Source organism: Terrapene carolina, unplaced genomic scaffold, assembly GCF_002925995.2.
Source record: "Terrapene carolina triunguis isolate 2854851 unplaced genomic scaffold, T_m_triunguis-2.0 Scaffold191, whole genome shotgun sequence".
Lineage (NCBI taxonomy): Eukaryota > Metazoa > Chordata > Testudines > Emydidae > Terrapene > Terrapene triunguis.
In genome coordinates, this window is record NW_020664542.1 from 1694829 (window position 1) to 1719059 (window position 24231).

The 24231-nt window shown below is 44.2% G+C and overlaps 1 protein-coding gene across 7 annotated transcripts in view; it reads right to left on the reverse strand.

Moving 5' to 3' along the window:
• Window positions 1–24231, reverse strand: part of PPP1R12B (protein phosphatase 1 regulatory subunit 12B) — a 157939-nt gene that overhangs the window by 14921 nt on the left and 118787 nt on the right. For 6 of the 7 annotated variants that reach the window (XM_026654370.2, XM_026654368.2, XM_026654367.2 and 3 more), the window contains 5 exons: window positions 5500–5516; window positions 4432–4579; window positions 2774–2878; window positions 2418–2471; window positions 817–867 (listed from right to left, as the gene is read on the reverse strand). In XM_026654370.2, coding sequence (XP_026510155.1) covers window positions 817–867; window positions 2418–2471; window positions 2774–2878; window positions 4432–4579; window positions 5500–5516 — 375 coding nt within the window. Of the gene's footprint in view, window positions 1–816; window positions 868–2417; window positions 2472–2773; window positions 2879–4431; window positions 4580–5499; window positions 5517–22344; window positions 22778–24231 lie in introns of those variants that run through there. The other variant, XM_024218070.3, reaches the window with a different exon arrangement.

Here is a 24231-nt window from a genome sequence, read left to right on the forward strand (position 1 = left end):
AGCTTGTTTGGCTGGTGCCTAGAGCCGGCCCTGCCCATCAGAATAAGCTGACTCCAGAGCGGTGCCAGCCAGATCAGTGCTCGCAGGGCTTTCAAGCGAGGGTGGCAGTCCTTCCATGCAGCTGACTGGCGGGAGAAGTGGCAAAGCAAAGGAGCTGTTTGAGTGGGGCAGTTGCTGCTCTGAGAAGGCATGTGCTACTCAGCATCCCTGTACATTTCAATGGGAGTAAGAGGGAACAAATATAGGTAAGTCTGACAACAATCTTCTGTTCCAAGATGACTTACTGAGATTTCCTTCCAGCAATGTGTTCTCGGAAGGGAGGGCAGAAGTACAATCATTTTAAGTTTTCCCCTGGCTGCTGTGTGTGACTTCTCAAAGCCACCATCACCTCCCTGACAAACTCCTTTGCCTTTCCAGTTCACATGAAATGAAACACGGAGGCCTTTACTTTAGCTGGCCTACTGCTCCAGGGCACGCAGGATCAGCACAACAAAGCTCACCCAGGAGATCACAGAGGGTTAGTTTCTGAAAGCTCTCTGGGAGAAATAGCTTTCACTGTTGTGTGATCAAACGGCACAGGCATAGATCCAATGTGAGATGCAACTGACTGAGTGATCATATATAGCAATTCTAGTATCAGACCATGCTCTGAGAACATTGCCAGTAACTCAAGTCAGGATTGCATAAAGGGGCACACACAGAGGGTTACATTGGGCACCTCCTCCCACACAACGTACTCCACTCCTGCATGATAACCTCTACAGTCATTAATCCTAAACACAGAAGGGAAAACGGGGTGAGCAAATTCTTTCATACCTTCATCTCCTCCTCCATTTCAGAAAGTCTCCGCTCGAGGGCTCGTTTCCCCTGTTTAGAAACATTCGAAACACTGATGATCATGCGGCAGATTTGGGGAAGAACTCAATACTTTTTCTTCAAAGAAAAAAAATAGTAGCTTATATTTCTATAGTGACATTCATAGAAAAGTATCCCAAAGCACTTCAGAAAGGCAGGAATTACTTCATCTACCAATCAAGTGTAGCCATCACTGGGGTGGAGTATGGCAGTTGAACTCACATGCAGTGTAACTAGGCAGTTTTAAAGACAGGATGTAAGAAAGCTGTATGTGCTTGAAATTGCAGGGGGAGTTTGAGGAGGCAGAACTACCCCCCCTCCCCACCTTCACCAATGAACTGGAATTGAACTAGAGCCCAGTTATGAAACTGCATTATGGGTTCTAGTATCCACAATTGTTCGGGACTTCCTGCTGCAGCACTGGCTTGAGCCCTCTCAGAGGGGAAGAAAGCCATTGACTCAAACACTACTACCACTGCTTGCAGCACCTACATGTCTGCTGAAGAGCCCTCAACTAAGGGTACGTCTACACTTACATCCAGGTCCGGATGTAAGCAATCGATGTTCTGAGTTCGATTTATCGCGTCTGGTTAAGACGCGATAAATCGATCCCGGAAGTGCCCCGGATCGATCCCGGAAGTGCTCGCCGTCGACGCTGGTACTCCAGCTCGGCGAGCGGAGTACGCAGCATCGACGGGGGAGCCTTCCTGCCGTGTCTGGACCGCGGTAAGTTCGGACTAAGGTACTTCGAATTCAGCTACATTATTAACATAGCTGAATTTGCGTACCTTAGTCCGAAGTGGGGGGGTTAGTGTAGACCAGGCCTAAGTATTGACCAGGCTCAGACTTGCTTAACTGGAGAGATCTGATGAGATTAAGACAGGTACAGGCTGCAGGCCAAGGAGAAAGAATGTTTGCTACCGTGCAAACTAAGGATGCTTGAATGTGACCATCTCTGAAAGACATAACACTGGTATGTGTTTGCACACAAGTAGCTCAGGTCTTTCACTTCAGGAATTGGATTTAAACCCCATCCTCGAAACTAGCAGAAGGCTCCAAAATCTAATTAATCAAACACAGTGTAAGCAATGGGATTAAGATATCACTTTAGCCAGGAATGGCAATTTAAGTCTTTGATCTACTGCCGTGAATTGGACTGCTCAGATAGGGGAAGGGAGTGCTCAGAGGCTCATATTTCAAGGTACAAGATACTACCCACTTGACTGGAAAGGGTTGGGTTTTTTGTTGAGACGGTCCTTTGTGTTGGTGAAGACTTGGAGGATGTGGAAGGAATTGCCACACTGGGCCAATAACCCTTCAACACCACGAAAGGTAAATTGTGGTTCTGCAGCAACTTGTGATAAGGTAGAAAGTGAAGTTTAACTGTTTTACAGTGAGCAGAAAAGCTTGGGGAGCCAAAATCAGAACTCATGTATTATCACAAGCGCTATCACATGGAGCAAAAACAAAATTTGCCCATGTTTTTTATTAACATTTTCCTTCCAGAAACTAACATGCATATCAGAGCCATAAGAGTCAAAGAATGAGAGACAAACACATACCCTTTTCTCCATTTCCAGCATACTTGATCGGTCAGAGGTTTTTTCCTGTTTCTGCTATTTAAATTAAAAATAGAAAGTTATTAAAACAGAGTGGCATGCACAGGGACAGCACAAAGGGAGTGGCCAGAACCGCCATACCTAAGAAAGCTGTCTTTCCAAGGAGCCTAATGTAGTTAACATGAACAGTCATACTTTCCTCTTCAATAGCACCTTTCAGAGAATCCAAAGCACTTTACAAGCAAGCACAATTTTCTTTTACGGAAACCATACCAGCACCTCCAAATCATAGGTTCATCAGCCAACACCTCCTCCTCCCGTCTTCATCTCCCCAGTTCTGGAGACCCTTTCCTCCTTACCTGGGCTGCTTTTTCCAGTTTCGATTTGATATCAGCCAGCTCCAGCTGGGCTTCCTGCAGTTTTGATTTCAGCTTTTGGTTTTCAGACAGCGCGCCCTCATAGAGCTGAAACAGGAAGCCAGGTATGTGAATTGCTCTGTGCCTATCATATGAGCCTGCCTAACAGTCACAACTGCATGGAGACATGGTGCTCCGCAGCTCTGAACATCAGTAGCAGATTTTAGAGCCGTTTCTGCATTGCCACCACTTTCTAAGAATGGCTCAGCTCTTCTGCACTGATTTTTTCCTCCCAAATTCTAATAAACTGATTTTGTAAAAGAAATTAAGAAGGTCCTTTGTGGCTTTTGTAGTTTCTTAAAGCCACAGGCAGTGGACAAAGAAAAGGGACATTTTTAAGAATGGCTTGCCTGTCTTAATAATTTAATATAATAAAGAACTCAGAGGTTCAATCAACGTCACTGAGTTGGCTGACCATACCTAAACCTAAACCTATAATTCAGCTGAGAGTGTGTTGCTATGCTCTTACATGGTTTCACTTCAGGAGGAGAGAAAACTGTCAAGACATTCTACCAGGGAGAAAGATTACCAGCCTCACCAATTCCTGAGTCCATCAGTATTTTCCACCTCTCAGAGAGGCAAGACAAACACCTTTACGCAAACTGTGCTGGAATGTTACAGTCCTGCACGTTGACTGGCTATTAAGGAGACACTGATTTCTAATTCAGATGGAGTCCTCTCTCACCATACCACATTATTTAAAAAACGAAAATGAAGTACCTTTTAGGGTTTAACATCCCTGGGAATTAAGATCACCTTAATCTGTTCACCTTTCACACAGTTGTCACTTGCTATTACCATATTTTATTTCATTTATTTCTCACATACATATGCACCCACACGTTCCTCCCTGCTCTAAGATCAGGTTAAAGAAGGATTTCACCCCTTAGCTTTAGTTATTGAAGGATTAAGGCAAGAGTTAAATTAGGTTCTTCCAAAATAGCTATATAAGGTGGTAGCTTAACGCCCACGGACGGACGTATAGTACGTTCCCCTTAGCTCATAATACCAAACAACGTATTTTGGTTTCCCCTGCCAACTAGCATTCCAGGTTTCATCCTGGTGCTAATTCAAAGCAGATGAAGAATGTCATGAAAACCAGTGGTTATAAACACCGAGCAAACATTACCCAGCGATAATGCACGATAAGGCTTTCCAAAATGCCACTCAGACTGTGTAGCTACTTTTCAGATGCTTTCATCTTTGTCATTTGAAAAATTCCCCTGAAAAGGAACTTTGTAAACTAGCTGCATGTTGTTAACAAACCAAACTACTCTGAGCTGGAACACTTCTCCAGCCTGCTCGCCTCTTTCCTGTGTATTCAATCTTCTCTCGCTCCCTGAGTCCATGGTTCTTTATACCTTTGAAGGACTGTGATTCCAACAGACAGTGAAGTCAAGAGAAACAAGCCCTGTGATGGCTGAGCTGATAAAATAACCCTTTGCTTGCAAGGTAACTTTTAGTGATTCCTGAAAACCCTTCCTTTTTGATCTTTCACAGCTCCTCCCAGCAGACCTCAGGTTTCTGCAAGAAGGCTACAGCTCAAATAGGCAGCTCTTAGGGTACATGGGGTAGAAACATTACATATAAAAGAGCCCTACTTTTTTATAGTCCCTGTTAGTCTCCTCCTCTGTTCTACTGCTGAGGGAAGCCAGGCGGTTCTCTCTTCTGGTGTAAGCGCTGGAGCGGCTGGAGGCGCGATCGCTGTACGAGTCGCTGGTGGTAGGGCTTGTACCTGCTGATTCCAACCTAAAAACAAACAAGATCCAACACTAGTAGAGTAAAGATCAGCCTGGGAACAGCTAAGATGCGGTCAGTGTGACCACGACTGGTCAGGACTCAAGCCTTCCAAGAAACACCTCAACACCTACCAGAAGCAGCTCAGAACAGTCACTGACATAGCATCACTGTTATCATTCAAAGCTTAAATGAAGTTCACATGAGGAATTCCTGACCGATGTGGTCACCAACAGCTTGGAAACTCAGAAAACAGAGTATTGGCCCCATCCCCGCCAATCAAGGATATACAAGTCAGCGGTTTCTGCCAACCTTTCCCCCAAGGTATGGTTCTGCCTCGCTGGCGGAGAGGTTCCCAACCCATTCAAACGGCAGTGAAAGGGATAATGTCTTTCCCCTTGCTGAGTCACTGCCTATGTGATTTCGGGAGAAGAATGGTTCTAAAACTTGCATGAGGCAAGTATTATAACAAGGGAACCCTTTTTGGAATCAACCTAGTCCTGGACCCTGATCCATGCTTCATCTCCAATAAGCAGGACATGCTACTCATTTAGAGTGCTTTGAATGTAGGAGGCAAGACAAAGGGTACGTGTATACTTACCTCCGGGTCCGGCGGTAAGCAATCGATCTTCTGGGATCGATTTATCGCGTCTTGTCTAGACGCGATAAATCGATGCCAGATCGATCCCGGAAGTGCTCGCCGTCGACGCCGGTACTCCTGCTCCGCGAGAGGAGTATGCGGAGTCGACGGGGGAGCCTGCCTGCCACGTGAGAACCAGCAGTAAGTTCGAACTAAGATAGTTCGACTTCAGCTACGTGAATAACGTAGCTGAAGTTGCGTATCTTAGTTCGAAGTGGGGGGTTAGTGTGGACCAGCCCAAATATACCATTTATACCTGTTAATTAGAAAGTGTGAATGGTAAAGCTCTTACCTGGAAAGTCTTTCATGCTAAAGGAAGAGGGAGACAAAAGAAAACAGGATTAGCAAGTGAGACACCATTAACACGTCAACTCAAGAATTGCACCTACAGCACTTAGGATCTACTTTCCAACTCTGAAAGCAAGCCCCAAGAACACTGTTACAAGCTTTTTCCCATTTATTCAAACTGTATTATCTCACGTAACCAAACCACAAATCTCTGATCTTTTCCCATAACCTCTCAATTGCTATGACTTCACTGCAGCATTTCAAGTTTCAACCTATCTGAAGACACTGGGCAAAATCCAAGTTTCCAAAATCATAACATTATAGATGACTGTCAGGGAGGAAAGTGGAGTCAGATAGGAGTGTGCGTGTGTCTGTCTGTAACAAATGAGATTCCTTTACATGGAGATAGTTCTAAGTCCGTTGTTGGCTGTATGTTAAACTTCCTCCATCTAGTTCACATTAGGCTGACTTAAATTCTGTCTCTACCAAGACCAATGATAGCTTACGTTTTACATATCCTTAAATGCAAGCCTAAAATATCAATTAGTGAAGACTGCTACCGTGTGTGCACTGCACCCAAAATCTCATTCATGGAAGGGACATTCGTCATGAAAGGAATAATTCATTGGTTGTCAGATCTCCCTTAGATTCACAACAAATGTACACGTGCTCCTCTCTAAATGAACGCATGCCTTCTAACCCTGATGGAAGAAGCATCCATTGAGCGAGATAGATGAGAACAGCATGGGAAAGTATGACAAAGACAACCCTCTCTCCATCCCCCTGCGTATTTGTGTTAGACTCTGAAAATCTGCAAATTGGTATTGTTTTCAAGGCTGAACATCTCCAACCTAAAGCAAACTTCCAGCCGAAGGAATGTTCTATTCAGAAGTTACTCAAGAATGCTGAGGGGACACAGCAGTACCTGAGCATAGTGAAACTTTGGGGGACCCTGGCTGCAGAGCACCAGGCAAGATGATTTGGAATTTTTGGTGCAGAGTGTATTTCCCTGCGAGTTCAACCAACCTCCAAATCACCCCTGCAGTTCTATTCTTAGCACTGCATCTGCTGCAGCCCACTTGTGCTCTTAAACCAAAGACAATCTGAGCCAACCTATACATAAAATAAATCAGAGCATAGTTTGGCTTGGCACAACAATCTGCTACAGAGGTTAGCTGCGGTAAGCCACACTTGCTAAAAAGAGTCTTCTGGGTTGGAATGTTCTCCATTACATACAAGTGCAGAAGTCAAACAGTAGTGGCATAGATGACACAGCATATACCATCACAAGTACGGTCCCCACACGTCCTTCCATCATCTCTGTAACCCTTCTGTTTATTTTATAGACATTTATCTAAGTTTTAATTTATAGAATCCAGTGCCAACTGGACCACAATTTTCCCTGTTTTGAACCTTGTGTTAGTTTTGTCACCTCTAAAATGGGTGTAAAATGCTACTATATCACAGTATTAATGCTTTACACCCACTGCACTAGTGCAAGTGACAGCACAAAGCAGCAGAGAAGTGGACCCTGTTTTAATCCCATGGCCCCCCCCCCCACTTAATTCTCCTTTGTTGGACTTGAGTTAATCAAATACGCTGTAAAATTTAATGCCAAAAGCCTCACTTGAGTGGATAACTTGTTGCCCATTTTCAAGAGGTGAGATCTGAAGCCTTTAAGGGTGTCATGGGCTAAGACCCAGGATTTAGCTTGAAGTTGCCTCTCAAACTAGGGTTGCCAACCCTTCAGGATTGTCCTGGAGTCTCCATGAATTAAAGATGAATTTTTAATTAAAGATTAGGTCATGAGATGAAATCTCCAGGAATACGTCCAATCAAAATTGGCAACCCTATCTCAAACTGCTTGATAGTGAAAAGTCCACCTAGGCTTCAAAACTAGGCTTGCAGTCTTGTTAGCCCAGGGGTGGCCAACCTGAGCCTGAGAAGGAGCCAGAATGTACCAATGTACATTGCCAAAGAGCCACAGTAATACATCAGCAGCCCCTCATCAATCAGCTCCCCTTCCCCCCAGTGCCTCCCACCCACCGGCAGCCCCGCTGATCAGCGCCCCCCCCCCACCTCCTGATCAGCTGTTTCGTGGCGTGCAGGAGGCTCTGGGGGAGGTAGGGGGGAAGAGCGAGGGCACGGCAGGTTCAGGGGATGGGGCGGGAAGGGGTGGAATGGGGACAGGGCCTGTGGCAGAGCCAGGGGTTGAGAAGTGAGCACCCCCCAGCACATTGGAATGTTGTCGCCTGTAGCTCCAGCCCCGGAATCGGTGCCTATACAAGGAGCCGCATATGGCTCCGGAGCCACAGGTTGGCCACCCCTGCGTTAGAGTGTTCAGCATCTCTATCAATGTCTGAAGTCCAGAAGCTTCTCCATGTTCATGGAGAAATACACAGCAAATGGTTCTATATACTCTCCTTGGCTATAATATTCTTATGAGCAGGCAGGGTGAAAAAAAACCCTAAAAATCCTGCTTACAGAAACTGAGCAAGAACAGAGCAACTGGGAGAAGCACCACATCATTCTGTCAACTTTCCAGCAGCATGAGGCCTGCATCCAGTTTAACTCAAGTACAACCTTAAGGTGTATCAGAAGCTTGTGTGCACTGCCACATTTGCTTGTACTTAAATATTCTTCATAATTTAATCTCACGTTTCTATAGCAACAGAGAAGGATTCCAAAGTGCTTTGCAAACAAAAATGCTGTTCAAAGAGTACACAGGGACCACTTCATTACACAGCCACCTCTGGAGTGAAACCTGGCAAGTGTTTAGCTGTACAAAGCAACTCTACATAACAGTTCAAGGCTGGGGGAGCGAACAGTGAAACTGCATTTGATAAGTGAATAGAAATTGCTTTGTTGGTTGAGTTCACCAGCAATGGAAAAAAGCTGCCATCAATTAGCTCTGTCTTCTTTCTACAGTTATAGCTGCTGGATCCCTTGTGTTACACTCAGACAATACTTTGGGCACCCTTGTTTAGGGCCAACTGCTAACTCTTGAAGTAGCTCTGCCACAAAAGTTTGAGGGGAAGATTTTCAAAAGAGAAATTACAATTAGGCACCTAACTGCTATTTATACTTTTGAAAGTCTTCCCCTTAGCGTGTCTGCTGTTAGGGAAATGAGCAGAAAAGCAAACCACTAACTCCATGTAGGCAGTTGTGTGGCCCCATCATCATAGTTAGGGCCCTACCAATTTCATGTCCGTGAAAAACACGACACGGGCCATGAAATAAGCCCTTCCCCGTGAAATCCGATGTCCCCTTGTTTGGGACGGACAGACTTTGTCCATCCCCTGCACAGCTGCTCAGGGTGGGAGGTGGTGGTGGGCGGACGGACTAGACCCACCTCTGGGTGCCTCCCCCTGCTGCAGGATGCTCTGGGACTGGGCAGCAGCCCCAGAGGTTCCTACAGCTGGAAGAAGCTTGTGGAGTTGGATCCAATCTTCCCTGTGCTGCTGGGAGCGCTCCAGCAAAGGGGGCTCCTAGCTGCTAGTCGGGGCAGGGCTGGGGCGGGGCAGGGCTTGCTCTTTCCCTGCAGGGCTGCTCTTGGGTATCTCTCTGTCTACAGATAGCTCTGCACCCCCTCCTCCCCACTCTGTCCAGTTCTGAAGGCAGCACAGAAGTGAGGGTGACAATCCCATGACCCCCCTACACAGGTTTGCGACCCCCACAATCACAATACTGTGAAATTTCAGATTTAAACATCTGCAAACGTGAAATTTACCAATTTTCAAATCCTATGGCCATGAAATTGTCCATAATGGAGCATGAATTTGATAGGACCCTAACCATAGCATTTGGGTACCTCACCAACATTACTTTGTTCTGACGGCCAGCAAGATAAGGAAAGTTTGTTCTTCCCCATTGTACAGGTGGCGAACTAAGGCACAGAGGGTCTTCGGCAGCACTTCAGAGGCGGGGGTCCGCTCCGCGTCTTCCGCAGCATTGAAGGACCCCCCTGCCGCTGAAGACCCCGGAGCGGACCCCCCCGCCCTATGAACCTAAGGGGCGGGGCCTGATTACGGGGAATCGGCCTAAAGCCGGCCCTGGATGAGAGGACATTTTCAAACACACCTCAGTGATTCAGGAGACTGTCCCATTTTCAAAGGTGTCAGAGCACTTGGGGGCCCATATCCCTCTGATCTTCCGAGAAACTTTGGCTCCTAAACTGCTTGAGCTGTCTTTGGCAGAGCTGGGAATTGAACACAGCTCTGACCTTCTGTTCACTGCCTTAACCACAAGGCTACGCTTCGGCATGTGCCTTATTTTTCTAAGAGCCTTTGGTTGGGGCAGCTGTAATTAAGAGGCCTTGCAGGGAGTTAAGTTAAGGAGGAAAACCTCCACATTTTACTGGCATCTCAAACTGTGATGTTTACCTTGAGTAGCTTTCCGGCTTCTGTCCTTACTGCCTGACACAACAAAGCCTTCTTGCTCTTTTGTAAGAGGCTCTAGTAAAACTTGCTTCTTAAAACAAAGTATCTCACTTCAGCACAAAAGTCAGACAGCTACCCAATGTCTTCTGGCTCCATCTTCTCCATTCCGCAGGGCAGAGGAATTAGGGGGTGATTAACAACACTCTTGTTGAAAAGGATTCAAGTGTTTTACAGACCAATATGCTAATCCCTTTCAGTGACAGCTTTTCTTACAGTGGCAACCGGTCACGGAAATAATCCACTTAATTTGAAGCTTTGCAGCTATTACATCAGGACTGTTTATGTTCTGTAACAGCATTGAGAAAGTCCTCAAATAACAGGTCTCTTTTCCTGGAGGGCAGTGTGGGGGGAAAAGGGGAAACCGTTTTGAATTGGGGAGGGAGGGGGAAATCGCATGGTCACCTTATGAAAAGCAAAATGTGGTCACTTTGTTCACAAACCAGGGAAGTCTCTCTCAGGCAGCAGGGAGAGAGACTGAATGAGATTGGGGGGTGGAGAGAGACTAAAAGCTACTGACAGAAAGAGAGAGAAAAGAGACAAGAGCATTGTGTCATCCCAGCTCTACTCCCTTCCATGAGAGCATCAGGCAGCATCCTTTCAGGCATGTCACTTCTTACTTCATTAGGGCCAAAATTACTGCTGGGAAGGACATTGCAGGGCAGCCCAACAGGCATTTAGGAACTGACAAGAAAGGAACAGCCAAACAGCCCCCTCGGTGGTTATTTTAAAAACATCTTTATACCACAACTTACAAAGCCAAGGCTGCCTGACGCTTTTCTCGATGGGTGGGTCTGGGTGCACACTTAATCTGTGTGGCTATGTCTTGTTAAATGAATCCAATTTATTATAAGAAGTTCATAATTTACAGGAAATCGTTGGATTTCACATTTGTACCCCAGACTGCAGCTCTGCAGAAAGCTTAGCATCTTTCCCAAGGTCCATCATCTTCTTGTGTCCTTCCACCCACAATCAGTTTTTTTCCCATACCGGGCACATGATATGGCCTGGTCTGTGGCCCTGGAGAGGTCTTCCATTATTTATGGCTCCTCCAGGAGCTAGCTGACCAGCAGATGGTCCATGGCTGTGTTTCACCACAGTCCCATGTCTGGGTCATTGATAGCCCTATTTGTGCACAGTGACTTTTGAATGGCCATCTCTTATATGGAGGTGCTTTAAACAACATCTCCAGGTCAACCAATCCTTCCCTGCACCTGTCGGAAGGCATTCGACAACACTGATGTGCCTTTTGACATCCTCAGCGAGTATTTCTATCTGCGTGTGCCCCATTTCCTGTCACATGGCCATCAGTGATTTTCTAAGAGATTGCACTGGAGCTAGAAAGTGTGGGTTATTTCAGGCAGCTAACTGCCACGTAGCAAATGTCTGGTACCTTCGACTTGATGCAATCATTCTATTTTGCTTGTGACTGATCTGCTGATATCTGGCAGAACAATTCTGGCAAGCGCATAGAGGCTGTTCACGTCTGGCTTTAGACATCCTGTGATGTAACGACAGCTGTCATTCAGAACAGGGCCCAGCTTCTTTGCATGAGCCAATCTTTCCCACATGGGACGTGCGTATTTGGCCGTTGAATAGCAAAGTGCAAGTGTGGCGGCTCTTAATGTTGCTGGGTTAGCTCCCCATTTTGAATGTGCAAGTATGTTATTCCCAAGGTCTGAAAGCCTTGGACGCTTTCCCTCAGCCTATTTATAGTCCAGCAGAGTGATCCAGTTCAAGTAATATTTTGAGAGAAAGATCATTAAGTTCCAGGTTTGTCCAAACCTGGAGGAACCTGCACTATAACCCTACTGTAATTAAAAGTTGCAAAACGTTTTCCCTCATAAAACCATGCTTACAATTGACCACAGGCTTTTGGGTGTGTATGGGAGGGAAGGAATCACTTTTGAGACTGACATTTTCAATGGTTGGTCTTTGTCCAAAGGCCAATTTTGTGTGTGTGAAAGTTTCAGAGGAAAAGTTTCACATAATTTTAAGATAGTGGAAGAAAATAAATTTTCCCCCATTGTGAAAAAAAGGTCGAGCATAAATTTTGGAGTGGGCTCTAGCCAAAGGAGCTCAACTGTGAAAATCTGTCTGAACATAATCCTCACGGAGGTAGCTTTGAAGCTAACAAAGCGATGAGTATTTTAAAACTGATGATCGAGAGCTTACAGTAGATACTTTAAGTTTTCAGTTGCGCATTTCAGGAGACGCACACCAGGGATGACTTGGGAAAGAGTAAGCCTCGGGGCAAATTAAGAGGCAAAAGCTAGGCCAGTGTCATTTGTTCAAAGACAGACATCCAGATGTACTAGTCAGCACCCCAAAACGGAGGCAGCTTCTTAAAAGAACTCAGCTCCCAACATGCCCAGTTCTTTTGAAAATCTGGCCCAATTGTGGGCAGTGAGCTCGTCTGAAATTCTGGCCAAAACTGCATTGGGACAACTGTTTTACCTACCAACGCTTCTCCCTCCACCAGTTTTCCCTTTGAAAAAGTTGTAGGAAAAATGCAAAAAAATTGACAGCAACAATGAAGTTGCATAGTTAAACATTATTTTTAAAAGTCAAAATGCAAGTGTTACGGGTCCTGGAGCATTAACTCAGCCTCAGTGCACACATGATACATGAGCAGTGGAGTGTGGTATGTGCTTCAGAGACCTAGTCCCTGCCCCAAAGAATTGAAAATCTAAATTCATACATGACAAGTAGCATCCTGTACCATAGTACAATGAGAGAGTTACTCAGTAAGACATGTACATACAAGTGTGGTATTTTCCATTCCTGTTTTTTGTTAAATGGATACCGTACATTATGCTATGTTAAAAGTATGCCCAGGAGTGCAATGCAGCTGTAACTATCTGAACCTGAACTGTCCTTTTTCTTGGCCATTAATACTGCATTTTTAGACACTATATTGTCCGCTTTGTCCACTTCATTCCATTTTCCTCAGGCCTTGCTGAAGTTTATCTAGAAACAATTGCAGCCTTACAACTTCAAGCTGCGAGATCATACATCTCACAAGTCAAAGAGGGCCCGGTTGGGGCAGTATTCAGATAGGAGACCAATGAAAACCAAGGAGCTGTGCTGGTGATACGGATGGCGATATGCTTCCTGAGTCGGTATTAAACCAATGTGCTGGCATTTCTTCAGGAAGCACTGAGCCCTAGAAGGTGCAGTCTTTTAAAGATGCGAAACCAGAGCACGGTGAAAAGGAGAAAATATTGGTACACACTCAAGTTTCTGGTAAGCCCTAGTGCTTGCCCTCTTCCCCTGTCGAGTTAAGATGTGAAACCACTATGGGTCACATACAAAGGAACTACTCAAAGCATCAAACCCTGGGGTCAGGTAGCAGCAGCAGCACCACCATGTTCAAGCACAGTGCAGAGGATGCATTATATTGTTCTTCAGCAACCTGTCTAGCCAATCCAGAAAGGGTACTAATGAGGCCCAGTGGGAATCTCATTCAGACGAGATTGATTGGTTGGCAGAACATAGGGCCTCTGAGGTGGGCTGGTGCTAAGGAACCAAGGAGGCAAACAGAGCAGTATTAGTTATCCTAATATTGCTCTGAACTTTCCCACATGAAACTATTTCTCTCCAACCCTCCCTGCCCCAGGATATTTCATTGGGCTTACTCTGTTCCCATTTCTAATTAAAAAGCAGAGCTAGGTATCGGCAGTTTATTAGTTTGGATAGCAACGAGATTGAAAAGAGCCCGGGATGCCATATGGTTTTGATTTTAGAAATGTGTTCGGATTATGGAACACTGGAGACTTCCTTTAAAAAACTCAAAAGCTTTTACAGCTATTAGAAGTTCAGTAAAGTATAATTAAAACCAACCTCCTTATAGAAGGCTTAAGATAAAATGCAGCCCTAAAAGGCAGTGCCAGAAGGGGCTCAACCTTTTCTCTTGCCAAAACAGAAATTGGCCTAATTGCCTTCAATTGCATTCTTCTGTGGCCAAGATCTGACCCTGCAAGGATGGGGAAAAAAATCTAATATTTACATTTCTTCCAAAGACAATACATGGGTCAGGAACATTTTATGCTGTATCATCTCTAACTCATCAAGCTTGGGAAAATCTGGGCTATTCTGGGATGTTTTACACGGGACTTGTTTTACTGTATTTTGTCATAGTGTCTGACGAATATCCATGATAAAATGACTATCCATTAACGAGATCCTGGAGCACAGCTCAAGCCACACCCCCTTCGTCACCTTTCCCAATGAAAAGGCCACGTTTTATGCACCGCCTGTAGTTTAAGCTTCTGTTGCCAAGTATCCGCTCAGTGAGCCTCATGAGTTTGGGTTTTAAAACAACTTGGAGCGCATAGACTTTAAGGTCTCAAGGGACCATCATGATCATCTGGTCCGACCTCCTGCACATTGCAAGTCACAGAGCCTCACCCACCACTCCTGTAATGGACCCCTCACCTCTGGCTGAGTTACTCAAATCATGGGTTAAAGACTTCAAGTTACAGAGAATCTACCACTTACATTAACAAAAAACAAAAGTCACCTGCTTTTAGGGGCATTTCCCTCTTCCCGCATGTGCATAACACCCAAAGAGTTAGGAGGCATTGTTTGTCAAGACGACAACACACACACACACACACACACACACCTTTCACCTTGTCTATGCCCGCTTCCCACTCCCAAGATTTTATACAGTTGCTATCACTGGTGCAGGACCTCTGGTATGACGGTGGTAAAAAATGACAGCTACCACTGGTGCCTTGTTCAGACTAGATCTCTCTCTTACCATTACTACCATAAGAGGAGCTGCACTAGTAGTAGCTTTGAGGAAAAAAGACAGAAGACATTACTGTATTGTAGGTTCTCACATCCCTATTCATGCATATATAGATCGGACAAGTATATGATTCAGTCTAATGCCTCTTACCCCACGGATTTCTTTGGAATTACATGTTACTCAAGAACTGAAGAGTGCGGTCTTAGAATATATATTCTATAACAATTCTATAACAGTATAACAAGGACATCCATTCTTAAAGGAATGCCCTACTGGCGTAGAGTACTTGATAATGCTTCTTGAAGTTATGGTATCTCTGGAAAAACAAGCCTCCTGACATGACAGCTACATACTTCTGGAGCTTCCTGTAAGCTAGGGCTGAAAAAGAACACAGCTTGCCTTCCAATTTTAGGTATGTGTGAGTGCAAGTGTTACAAGTCCTGTGCATATGATTAATAACCCCGTAAAACCAAACCACCCCCAAACCCCAATAAACCTGATGCAAAGTATGTTTTCCCAACTATAAATCAGCAGGCTTAGCATCATAAAAGCTGCTCTTATTGGAGCACATTAGATGATCATCCAAGAATAAACAGCGGCTTCAGAGACTAGCTGAACAGCTTAGACAATTAAACGTGCTATCCCTGTTGTAAATCAGAAACTAATACATACTACTATAATTCTGAGTGACAACTGTGTGTGATTAGTGCGCTGCTCCAATCCCAAACTGGGCCTAAAATTCAACAGGAATACTACAGTTTGCATGACTTCCAGTCCTACCCTCAGTTCCCAGCCTCTTCTCTTGCACAGCCCTTTGGCTTTACAACAGCTGAACTTCATTATCACAAACCCACAGGGATAAAAGTCTGCATGTAAAATGTCAAGCTGAACTGTATTTTAATTTAGTAAAGGCCACAATTCAGAAACCTGGTTTTGTGGCTGTTAATTTTTCTTCCCCCCACCCCCCTTTTTTTTTCTGAAGGCAGATCAGATTTTATTGGTGAAAAAATTAATTTTGCAGAGAAGCGATACGATCTTAGCCACAACCCTCCAGACTTGCAGCTTCAAGAGGAAATAAAAAGCAGGCACCCAAGTGACACAGGAGAGGGAAGGCTTTTTGCATCTAAATTTCACAAGGTCATAGGTTTGTAAGGCTGTTGCTTCTTCTCTGCTCCCCTCCCCTTCAAACACCACGTCTGGGCTTTTCCACGTTTTAGCATGGGGGATTTAAACACACATTTATGGCACTTGGAAACGGGCCAGAATTCAAGTTGCCTAAAGCAGAGCTACTCCAACTTTCTCAGAGGGCGGAGCACGCTCAGGGACGTTGCCCTATGAACACTTCCCCTACTTTTTGCAAAGGTGTAACCGTGGCAACTGCAACAATCACATGAAACAATTACACAGAAAAGTCATTTGGAGAATACTGGGTGTGTTTAGCTGTCTTCAATGCACTAAATATCTTGCCCCTTTAGAAAAAGCTGGTTAGATTGTCCCCTTGCGTTCGTTCGATTTCTCTCTACTGAGAGCAGTGTTATCACATAGCTAGGTTCAGACCATCAACAAGTGCTCTGGGTCCCAAGAGGTTCCTAAACAGGTCTGTGAACTACTGCTCTAAAGATCATGAGATTAGCGTCGGTAGTTTTAGTGGGCAGCTAAGCTAATTAAGGACAGTATTTATGTCTGGAATTGGAGTTAAAAATTGGACAAAATAAAATGCAATAGCAACTTATGAATTTGTGGCATTCAAAAGCAATCTTACTTTTACAATCTGTTTTACGAGTGAAAAATTGATAAAATACATATACTTATCACTGAAATGTGTGGACATGCAGTGAAGATGCAACTGATGCACATTTCATCGTGTTACTTTGTTTAGGGACTACAATACAATATGGAGGTTGGAGGAGTCTCCTGATTGGGGTAACAGGAACGGAAACAAACTCTTTCGCTTCTCTCTAGGTGGTGAGCATGAAAGCTAAAGGGCCAGTTTATATGCAAGCTGCTTGACAGCTAAAACTGAACCACCAAGCTCTTCAGCAGCAAACATCGGCGGTAAAAATGGTAGCAGGTCAAATGGAGAATTTTAAAAATCAGAGACAGGATGCTGGGTTCCACTCTGCGACCAGTCACTGACTACGGTAGCAAAGCCAGCTTCTGAACATGCTAACTTTTACACCAGACTAGAATTCTGCCTATTAGATTTTGCTCATTTGTATAAAACTCTTCATCTGAAAGTCTCCCATTATTCCTTCCTTGCTCTCACCAATAAGGGGTAAGGGAACATCATAGTGGCAATTCAAGTGATAGATGGATTACAGGTAGCTAGAAGGCGAATACAATCCATTTCCAGATGCAGCCAAGTTATACATGAAAAGTCAGATGGAAAAGCTAGTGCAGTGCTCAGGAATTGGAAAAGTGACTAAATGTGAAGCAATTCCTTACTCAGCCATTTAAGCAGCAGCTTTGTGGGGGAGCAGCAGAATTGGAATTGAGCAATGTTCATTGGTGTACAGGAACAAAGATACATACACCAAGGAAGAAGAGTTTTGTTTTATGTTAAAATAAGTGAATAGCTTCAATCTATGGCTAGTCTGTTCCTTGTGGCTGTCTGTTTCTAGACTTTCACTCCAGGACCTCTGGCCCCAAAAAAGCACCCCTTTATACCCTGATGGAGCTAACTGGATCCATCAGCATGACTTGACAGTATTCACATCAATACCCAATACTGGGACTTAGCACCAGCATCTAAGGTGACTCAGAGGAGCCCTGCAAATCTACATCTGTTATCAGTCTCCATACAGGCTGACAAAAGGTACTTGTTTCATGGTACACATTCAAATAAGATGAGTCTCTACGAACCAGCTGTTGCTCTCACATGCAGTGCTGGATTCTTTAATTGTGCCCACCACATCATGTTGTATCTTAGATTTGGTCTTTAGAGTATCTTGGAACAGTTCAGGCTGCAGGTTCTTAGTGCAAAACAGGAACATATTTATATAGTTTGTACATCTTCTGTGCAATGCACCCTCTAATTATGAGATAGTGTTCTGACTGGCTAAATGTCCCTAAGAAAGGATATCCATAAACTCGTCTCCTAGACCAGAGATAAGCCAACCAAGATGCAGAAAAGCAACACTGACCAAGTTAGTTCTCTATAAAGACTACAGGTTACTGTATTTGATGCTTAACAGGATAACTGGAGATAGCATATAAGCTATTGCCCTCTAATCAGTCAGCACTTCAGGAGTAAAATGTCAGGAGACCATTTATTTTTTATCTAGTTCCAATTTATCGCAATTAAAGTAATCCAACAAGCCATTTAGCAGAGAACCCAGAGAGAATATTTTCTCTAGGAATATTTACATAAAGTAGCCTTTTCTATAATTCATTTGCAGTTAAGAAACCAGTCAAGTGACACTTAAGTAGTTTTACCTAATTTAAGAATAAACCTGTTACCATTCATATCTGAAACAGGATTAAAAAACTTGTCACATGAATAAAAACCCTCACAAATCAAACAGTGCAAAGGGACTGTCAGATCTGTTTGTACTCAAAACTATTCCAAGGCTGTAATCCAATCAAACATTTCTACCAAAGTCTGAGTGCACAAGGAAAGTGCTCCTGGATTGGAAGTGACAACTCTGGTTTTGATTGCATATCCACACAAATAAGATTTTATGCTGTTACTCATGTTTTAACATCTAAGATATGCTGCTCTTGTCTTTATGCAACACGTTTGCAGACTGAGTCGTTAACAAATCCATGCACTAGCCTTTCTCCTTTTAAGACCTGGGTTAGAGTCTAGAATCACTTGTTCACATCACTAAGCCACCATGTAGCTTGGTGCACTTCAGTACACCCAGAAGCCTCTGCTCAAAAGAACTGCAGGCTGAACTGGGAGAATTCTAGGAGATATGAGTGGGAGCAAGTTGAGAGCCTTTGCCCCCTCCTCCCAACCAGATGCCACCATATTGAGAGTCTGAGATCAAGCATATGGCCCACTCACAGTGGAGACTGATCCTAACCAAGTTACTAGTGCACTCCCCACTGTGATAATACTTAGCATGCACATAGCACTTTAGATGGTCAAATGAGAGGTACACTGAAATCAGTGAGCATGGAATAAAGTTGGAGCATCTTGAAATGTCATAATTAAGGCAGTGAAGATGAGAATTCTGCTGGACAGTTCAAGGACTAAGTGGCCAATATGGAGGACTATTCCAAGATCGGACAGGAAAAAGGAACCTGTACTGCGACTGGCAATCTGGGAAGTAACCAATATAGAGTACCTTATGGAGAAAGTATAGCAAAAAGACAGCACAGATTAATGCTAGTCAGGGAAAGTACCACATGATTCAATGAGGGGCACAAACGTAACTGATGGATTTAAAGTCACTGAGCTACTGACATGCTTTTTCACAGCCAGTCTTGAACAAGAGGTATGAACCATTAGAAAGTAATGAGGACCTTATAAATGAAAACAGCTATTGATAAGAACGGGTAAGGAAATACCTGAAAAAGCTGAATATACCCAAGTCAGCAGTTTGGGAGGATATGCATCCCCGGGCATTGAAAGACTTGGCTAACCGGTAATTATTTCGGGGGGGGGGGGGGGGAGAAAAATCACAGAAGCAGGTACCAGGGAGTTGGAAGACATGCTTAACTCTATGACAAAAAGAGCTGGGCCATTTGGCCTTCAAACAGCATATTGGGGACTTTTAAAAGACTTTACATTAGACTGCCAACATTTTAAGCCCCAACCCTTTCCAACCTTGCCTGTCTTGCTCTGAGCAGGTTTTCCACATGCATAATATACAGCTCCTTGATATTGTGGAGTTACCTAACACTGAAGTAACCTACTAGAGCTCTCCTGGAACAAACTCTTGTCAGTGATGGTGCAAATACTTTATATGAAGAAGGTTCTGTTGGGGGAGAAGGAATCTGGTACAAAGTTTCCCCATGAAGAAGCTGCCACACAATTCCCACTATTATTTCATTGGAAGCTTTGGACTGTTATGCCAACTGGATGTTAATTTAGATCACCAAAACCTGAATTAAAGTAAAACCAACTAGTTAATTTTCTTTTGGCAAGCTGGGACATTGAAGTGAGCTGTGGTTACTCTAGAAGGTTTGATAGGATTTGTTTGGCTACTCCCACTCCAACACTGTTGTGAACCGTCTTAGTATGAAACAAAAAATAAAACATTTCAGGATTACTTGTCCTTGAACGACTCTGATGTGCCTAGGGAATTAGGACGATGATCTTGCATACCATAACACAGTGTGCTGACATAGAGGTCAGCTGAGAACTAAGTGTTGGGATTTATCCTGAATTTACCTCTACAGTCTTTTCAGTAACTGCAGTGATGCTCTGTGTTTTGCAGTACAGTATGTTCTGCTTCTTATTATTTGTAAAAGTTTATAATGAAGCAATGTGATCCCACGTCTCTGTTTTGTGATTAGGAGAGGTCTTCCAAATTAAGGGTGAAAAGACAACTTGGGTGACACGGTACCATAATTCAAAAGGAGAGACCACAGAATCTCGGATGAACATAAAAAGCCAACTATGTATGGGTGTTGATAAATTCACGTTTCAAATGTCATTAGCTATAAGGCCTTAAGATTAGACAAACCAAAGGGATCATGCAGTGCTCCCTGCTGTATTAAGATTATCAACAATTTTGTTTTCAAGTCTGGGAGTGGTACTGGGAGAAATAGCTAACCGACTTGGCCTACTTTGGGTAAGTCCAACTTGTTTGGGGCTGTTACGCTTCATCTGAAACCTCTTCAGTAATTAACCATTGACATCCATTACAGGAACGAGACAAAGTTACTTCTGACTGTCCTACACTGAACTGTAATAATGCTGGTGTACTTGCAGTCTGAAATCTTTGCACTGTTAAAGTATCCCTGTGCTCTACCAGGAACAGTGGCCTCACTAGTGCTATGAGAGCATTTCTCCCCTCATACAAATCCTCTCATTAGTGTTACAATCCCAAGTGAGCATTCTTCTGGGGAAAGCGACTCTAGATCAGAGACTGAGCCACCTGTCAGACTCATAGACTATCAGGGTTGGAAAGGACCTCAGGTGGTCATCTAGTCCCACCTCCTGCTCAAAGCAGGACCAATCCCTAACTCGGTTCTGTGATCTGCAGCTGAGCCACCCAAAGAGGCTGTGCTCCTGTTCATGGTTACTCCAGATAAAACAAGGAGTTCCTAATCATTCTGCATCTTATGGGTTAGGTAGCCAGAGGTAGCTCAAGTGAGTATCTGTGACCACAGCAATGACAGCTGCAGCCAGATGTGCATGTCATATGCTTCCCAGCACAAAGGGTTGAGGAGGAGAGAATGAGTCAGCTTGGGTCTGAGAAAATGTGGACATTGACCTTCTCTAATAAGTGGATGACTGGAGTATCTAAACATTCGTTTCAGTCTCCAGTTTAGAACAAAATTTAAAGGCTCTCCACCCACTATTTCCTCTCTTTGCCAATTGATCAAATTACTGTGCAGATGCAGAAATTGAACATTTAAAAAAAGATCCATTCAGTTTCACGCAGCTTTGGAGGAAGATAGATACTCCCTGAGCTCCCAAACTAGCTCTCTGGCTTTGGCAATAAGCATCTAGAAGCTCCCAGTAGATGCAGTAATAGAACCGATTGCCAGTGCTGGAGACCGACTCCCAGCACTACAGGATTAAATTTAACTGCCAGGGCGAGCAGCAGCCGGAGAGCATACAGCTAAAGATTTATAGTGTCAATGACCATTTCCCATAAGGAAATAGTGGTTTAAATGGCCTTTCCCATCTTTCTGAAGAAGATATTATGTCATTAAAATGTAAAGAGACAAGTGCATATTAGTCTTGTGACCACTTCAGGCTACCTAGAGATTCGTTTCACCTCTTCAGCCAAAGTTTTCCTGCTGAACTATGGTATGCATAAAATCTCTAGACCAAGGGCATGCTGCCTACCTAACAACGTGGGCCCCTGGAGAGTATTTTTCACACAACTCCAAAGCCACTAGCAATGTGATTGTAAACATATTATTAAAAGCTGTCAGAGGGGTCATCTCCAAACACAGCGATTTGAAGGAATGGGACAATGCAAATTTACAGCCACCTCCACCTAGTCATCTCTGCCAAGAGGCTATTTTCAAAGTTTTTGAAAATGACTCAGGTACGTCCCACTTCACAGGGCTGCTGAGGCTGAGCCCAGTTGCACGGCAAACTTCAGTGCATTTGTAAGATTTAAGTGCACATGAAAAAACAAAGTGTAGTTTAACAAGCTGTTCAGGTTTTGCCTCATTTCCACTTCAAACACTTTTGGCTAGCAAAGCTTTCAGCCATTTAATGTACAAGGGTTTGTGCCCACTGCAAAGAAACAGAAAGCAAACGCAGAGATAGGGTGACAAAGATTCTCTAATCATTCAGCCAAGTAACTACCGCATGGGGACTGCGGAAAATACCTTTTTACAGGGTTCAAACCTGCTGCTACACAGGAGCTTTCCTGAGTTTATTTCATACTGTCACCCTGTGCAGAGAAGCAAACCATGTACTTGGGTCTCCCACTACAAGAGGACAGACTGACTTCATTCATCTCTGGCTATAACCAGCGCTGAAGAGGTCACAATGGAATACAGTAATGAAAACGCTGCTTACTCTGAGCGTCTTTGCAATCGGGGAGGGAGACGACGGGGGAGAGTCAGACTGAGACTTCCTGTTTCGGGTGAACTCCTTGCTCCTGGTGTACAAGGAAGACATGGTCCCTCCGAGGCAGGAGGGGGACAGTAGCACCTCTGCAAGCAGCAATGAAGTCCAAGTCTTCACTTTCCTTCCACTACGTGCTGCTGGGTAGCTCCTTCTCCCGAGTCAGATCAAACAAATTTCATCATTAACACAGTTATGGTAATTTTAAAAAGCCTGCTGTTTGCAGTGTGATACTTTTAGGCATCAGAGTGTAGCTTTATAGTAAACGCTGCCCCACAATGCTTCTTCCTGTTCAAGTTGAAGGGAAAGTGTTAAGGAATACCTGCGTTACAGTCCGGAGTGTTGCAGCACCGCCCTCAGAATCAAGGCCTGCTTTAAGGTCTTCCACAAAAGGATGTTTCCTATGGATCACCCAAAGCCAGAATATTACTGAAGACCTCCAATAACTGCAGTAGGCAGAATTCCTCCAGTCCTACAAGGGTTCTGAAGCCAGAGGAATAGCTAGTTTTATCCAAATAGGAAGCTTTTGCAAGAAACCTGTTTCATTCCACAGCACTGCCGATAGCTCTCTGCTGTAGCAGCAGAGCAGAGCTGCATGATTTAAGAGAAACAAAACTGTATAAATCAGGAACGAGCACTGTTTCCGAAAGGGGCAGTCCAGATGAAGTTGTGTTTTGTTCCGTCCTCCTCGTTACAGAAGCCTTTACACACACACACACACACACACACACACACACACTCTCTTCCCTCCCCTCTTACTATTTTCTGACATTCCAAATCCTTACTTGTTCAGCAAAGAATGCTGGAGGGAGGCCAAAGCCAAAGATTCACTTTCAACTTGGGATCCAGGCTGCCACTTGTAGGAAGAAGAAAACATGCAAACTCCCATGGCGAAGAGAGCTCAGAGCTGGAGGTCACACAAATTCATAACACTATGCACGATCTAAATTCCAAGCTACTATTTTGCAGCTGGCTAGGTCAAAGGCTGCTTACTTAGGAAGATACGGTAACAGAACAACATTTCAGGCTACCATTAGACAGAATGCAGGCTTACACCGAGCACAACATTTGGAGGACAAGTGGGTTTTTTTAAAAGCCTGGTTAGAGCTATGAGCAGGCAAAGCTGAGCCTGTCTGATGTGCTGCCATTCAAACAGGCGCTTTTTTCCCCCCCTCTCTTCCCCCCCCCCCCCCCCTTTTTTTTTTTTTAAAAGGTGTGTAGCTGGACAGCCCCTCTGCCTGGATTTTTTTTTAACCTCCAAACTCATGCACCCTGCCCTGCACCCTGCCAGTCGGCTTGTCAATTCTGGATACAGCCTTTATTGCACAAACTGGCCTGTCAGGAAAGCGGTGTTGAATTTTCAGTGCTGGCAAATAAAAAAAAAAAAACACTTTGCACACCTGAATAAATGCACTTGATAGGCCGAGCGAATGCCACCCAAATCCAAATCAAATAAGAATAAACGGTACATTTATTTGAACGACTGCACATGAAGCATGCCCGAGGTGCTCTGGGAGGGGATGCAAGCACTTTGGAGGACAGGATTAGAATTCAAAACAGACCCTGGCAAATTGGAGAATTGATCAACAAAATGAAATTAAATAAACACAAGTGGAAAGTATTTGCTTAGGAAGGAACAATCAAATGCACAACTACAAAATAGGGAACAACAGGCTAGCGGATAGTGTTGCTGGAAAAGATCTGGGGGTTACTGCACACCTCAAACTGAATATCAGTCAGTGTGATGCAGTTACCAAAAAGGCTAATATTCTGGGGTGTATTAACAGGAGTGTTGCATGTGAGACGTGGGAGATAAACGGGTTGGGCCTCGGTTGAAGT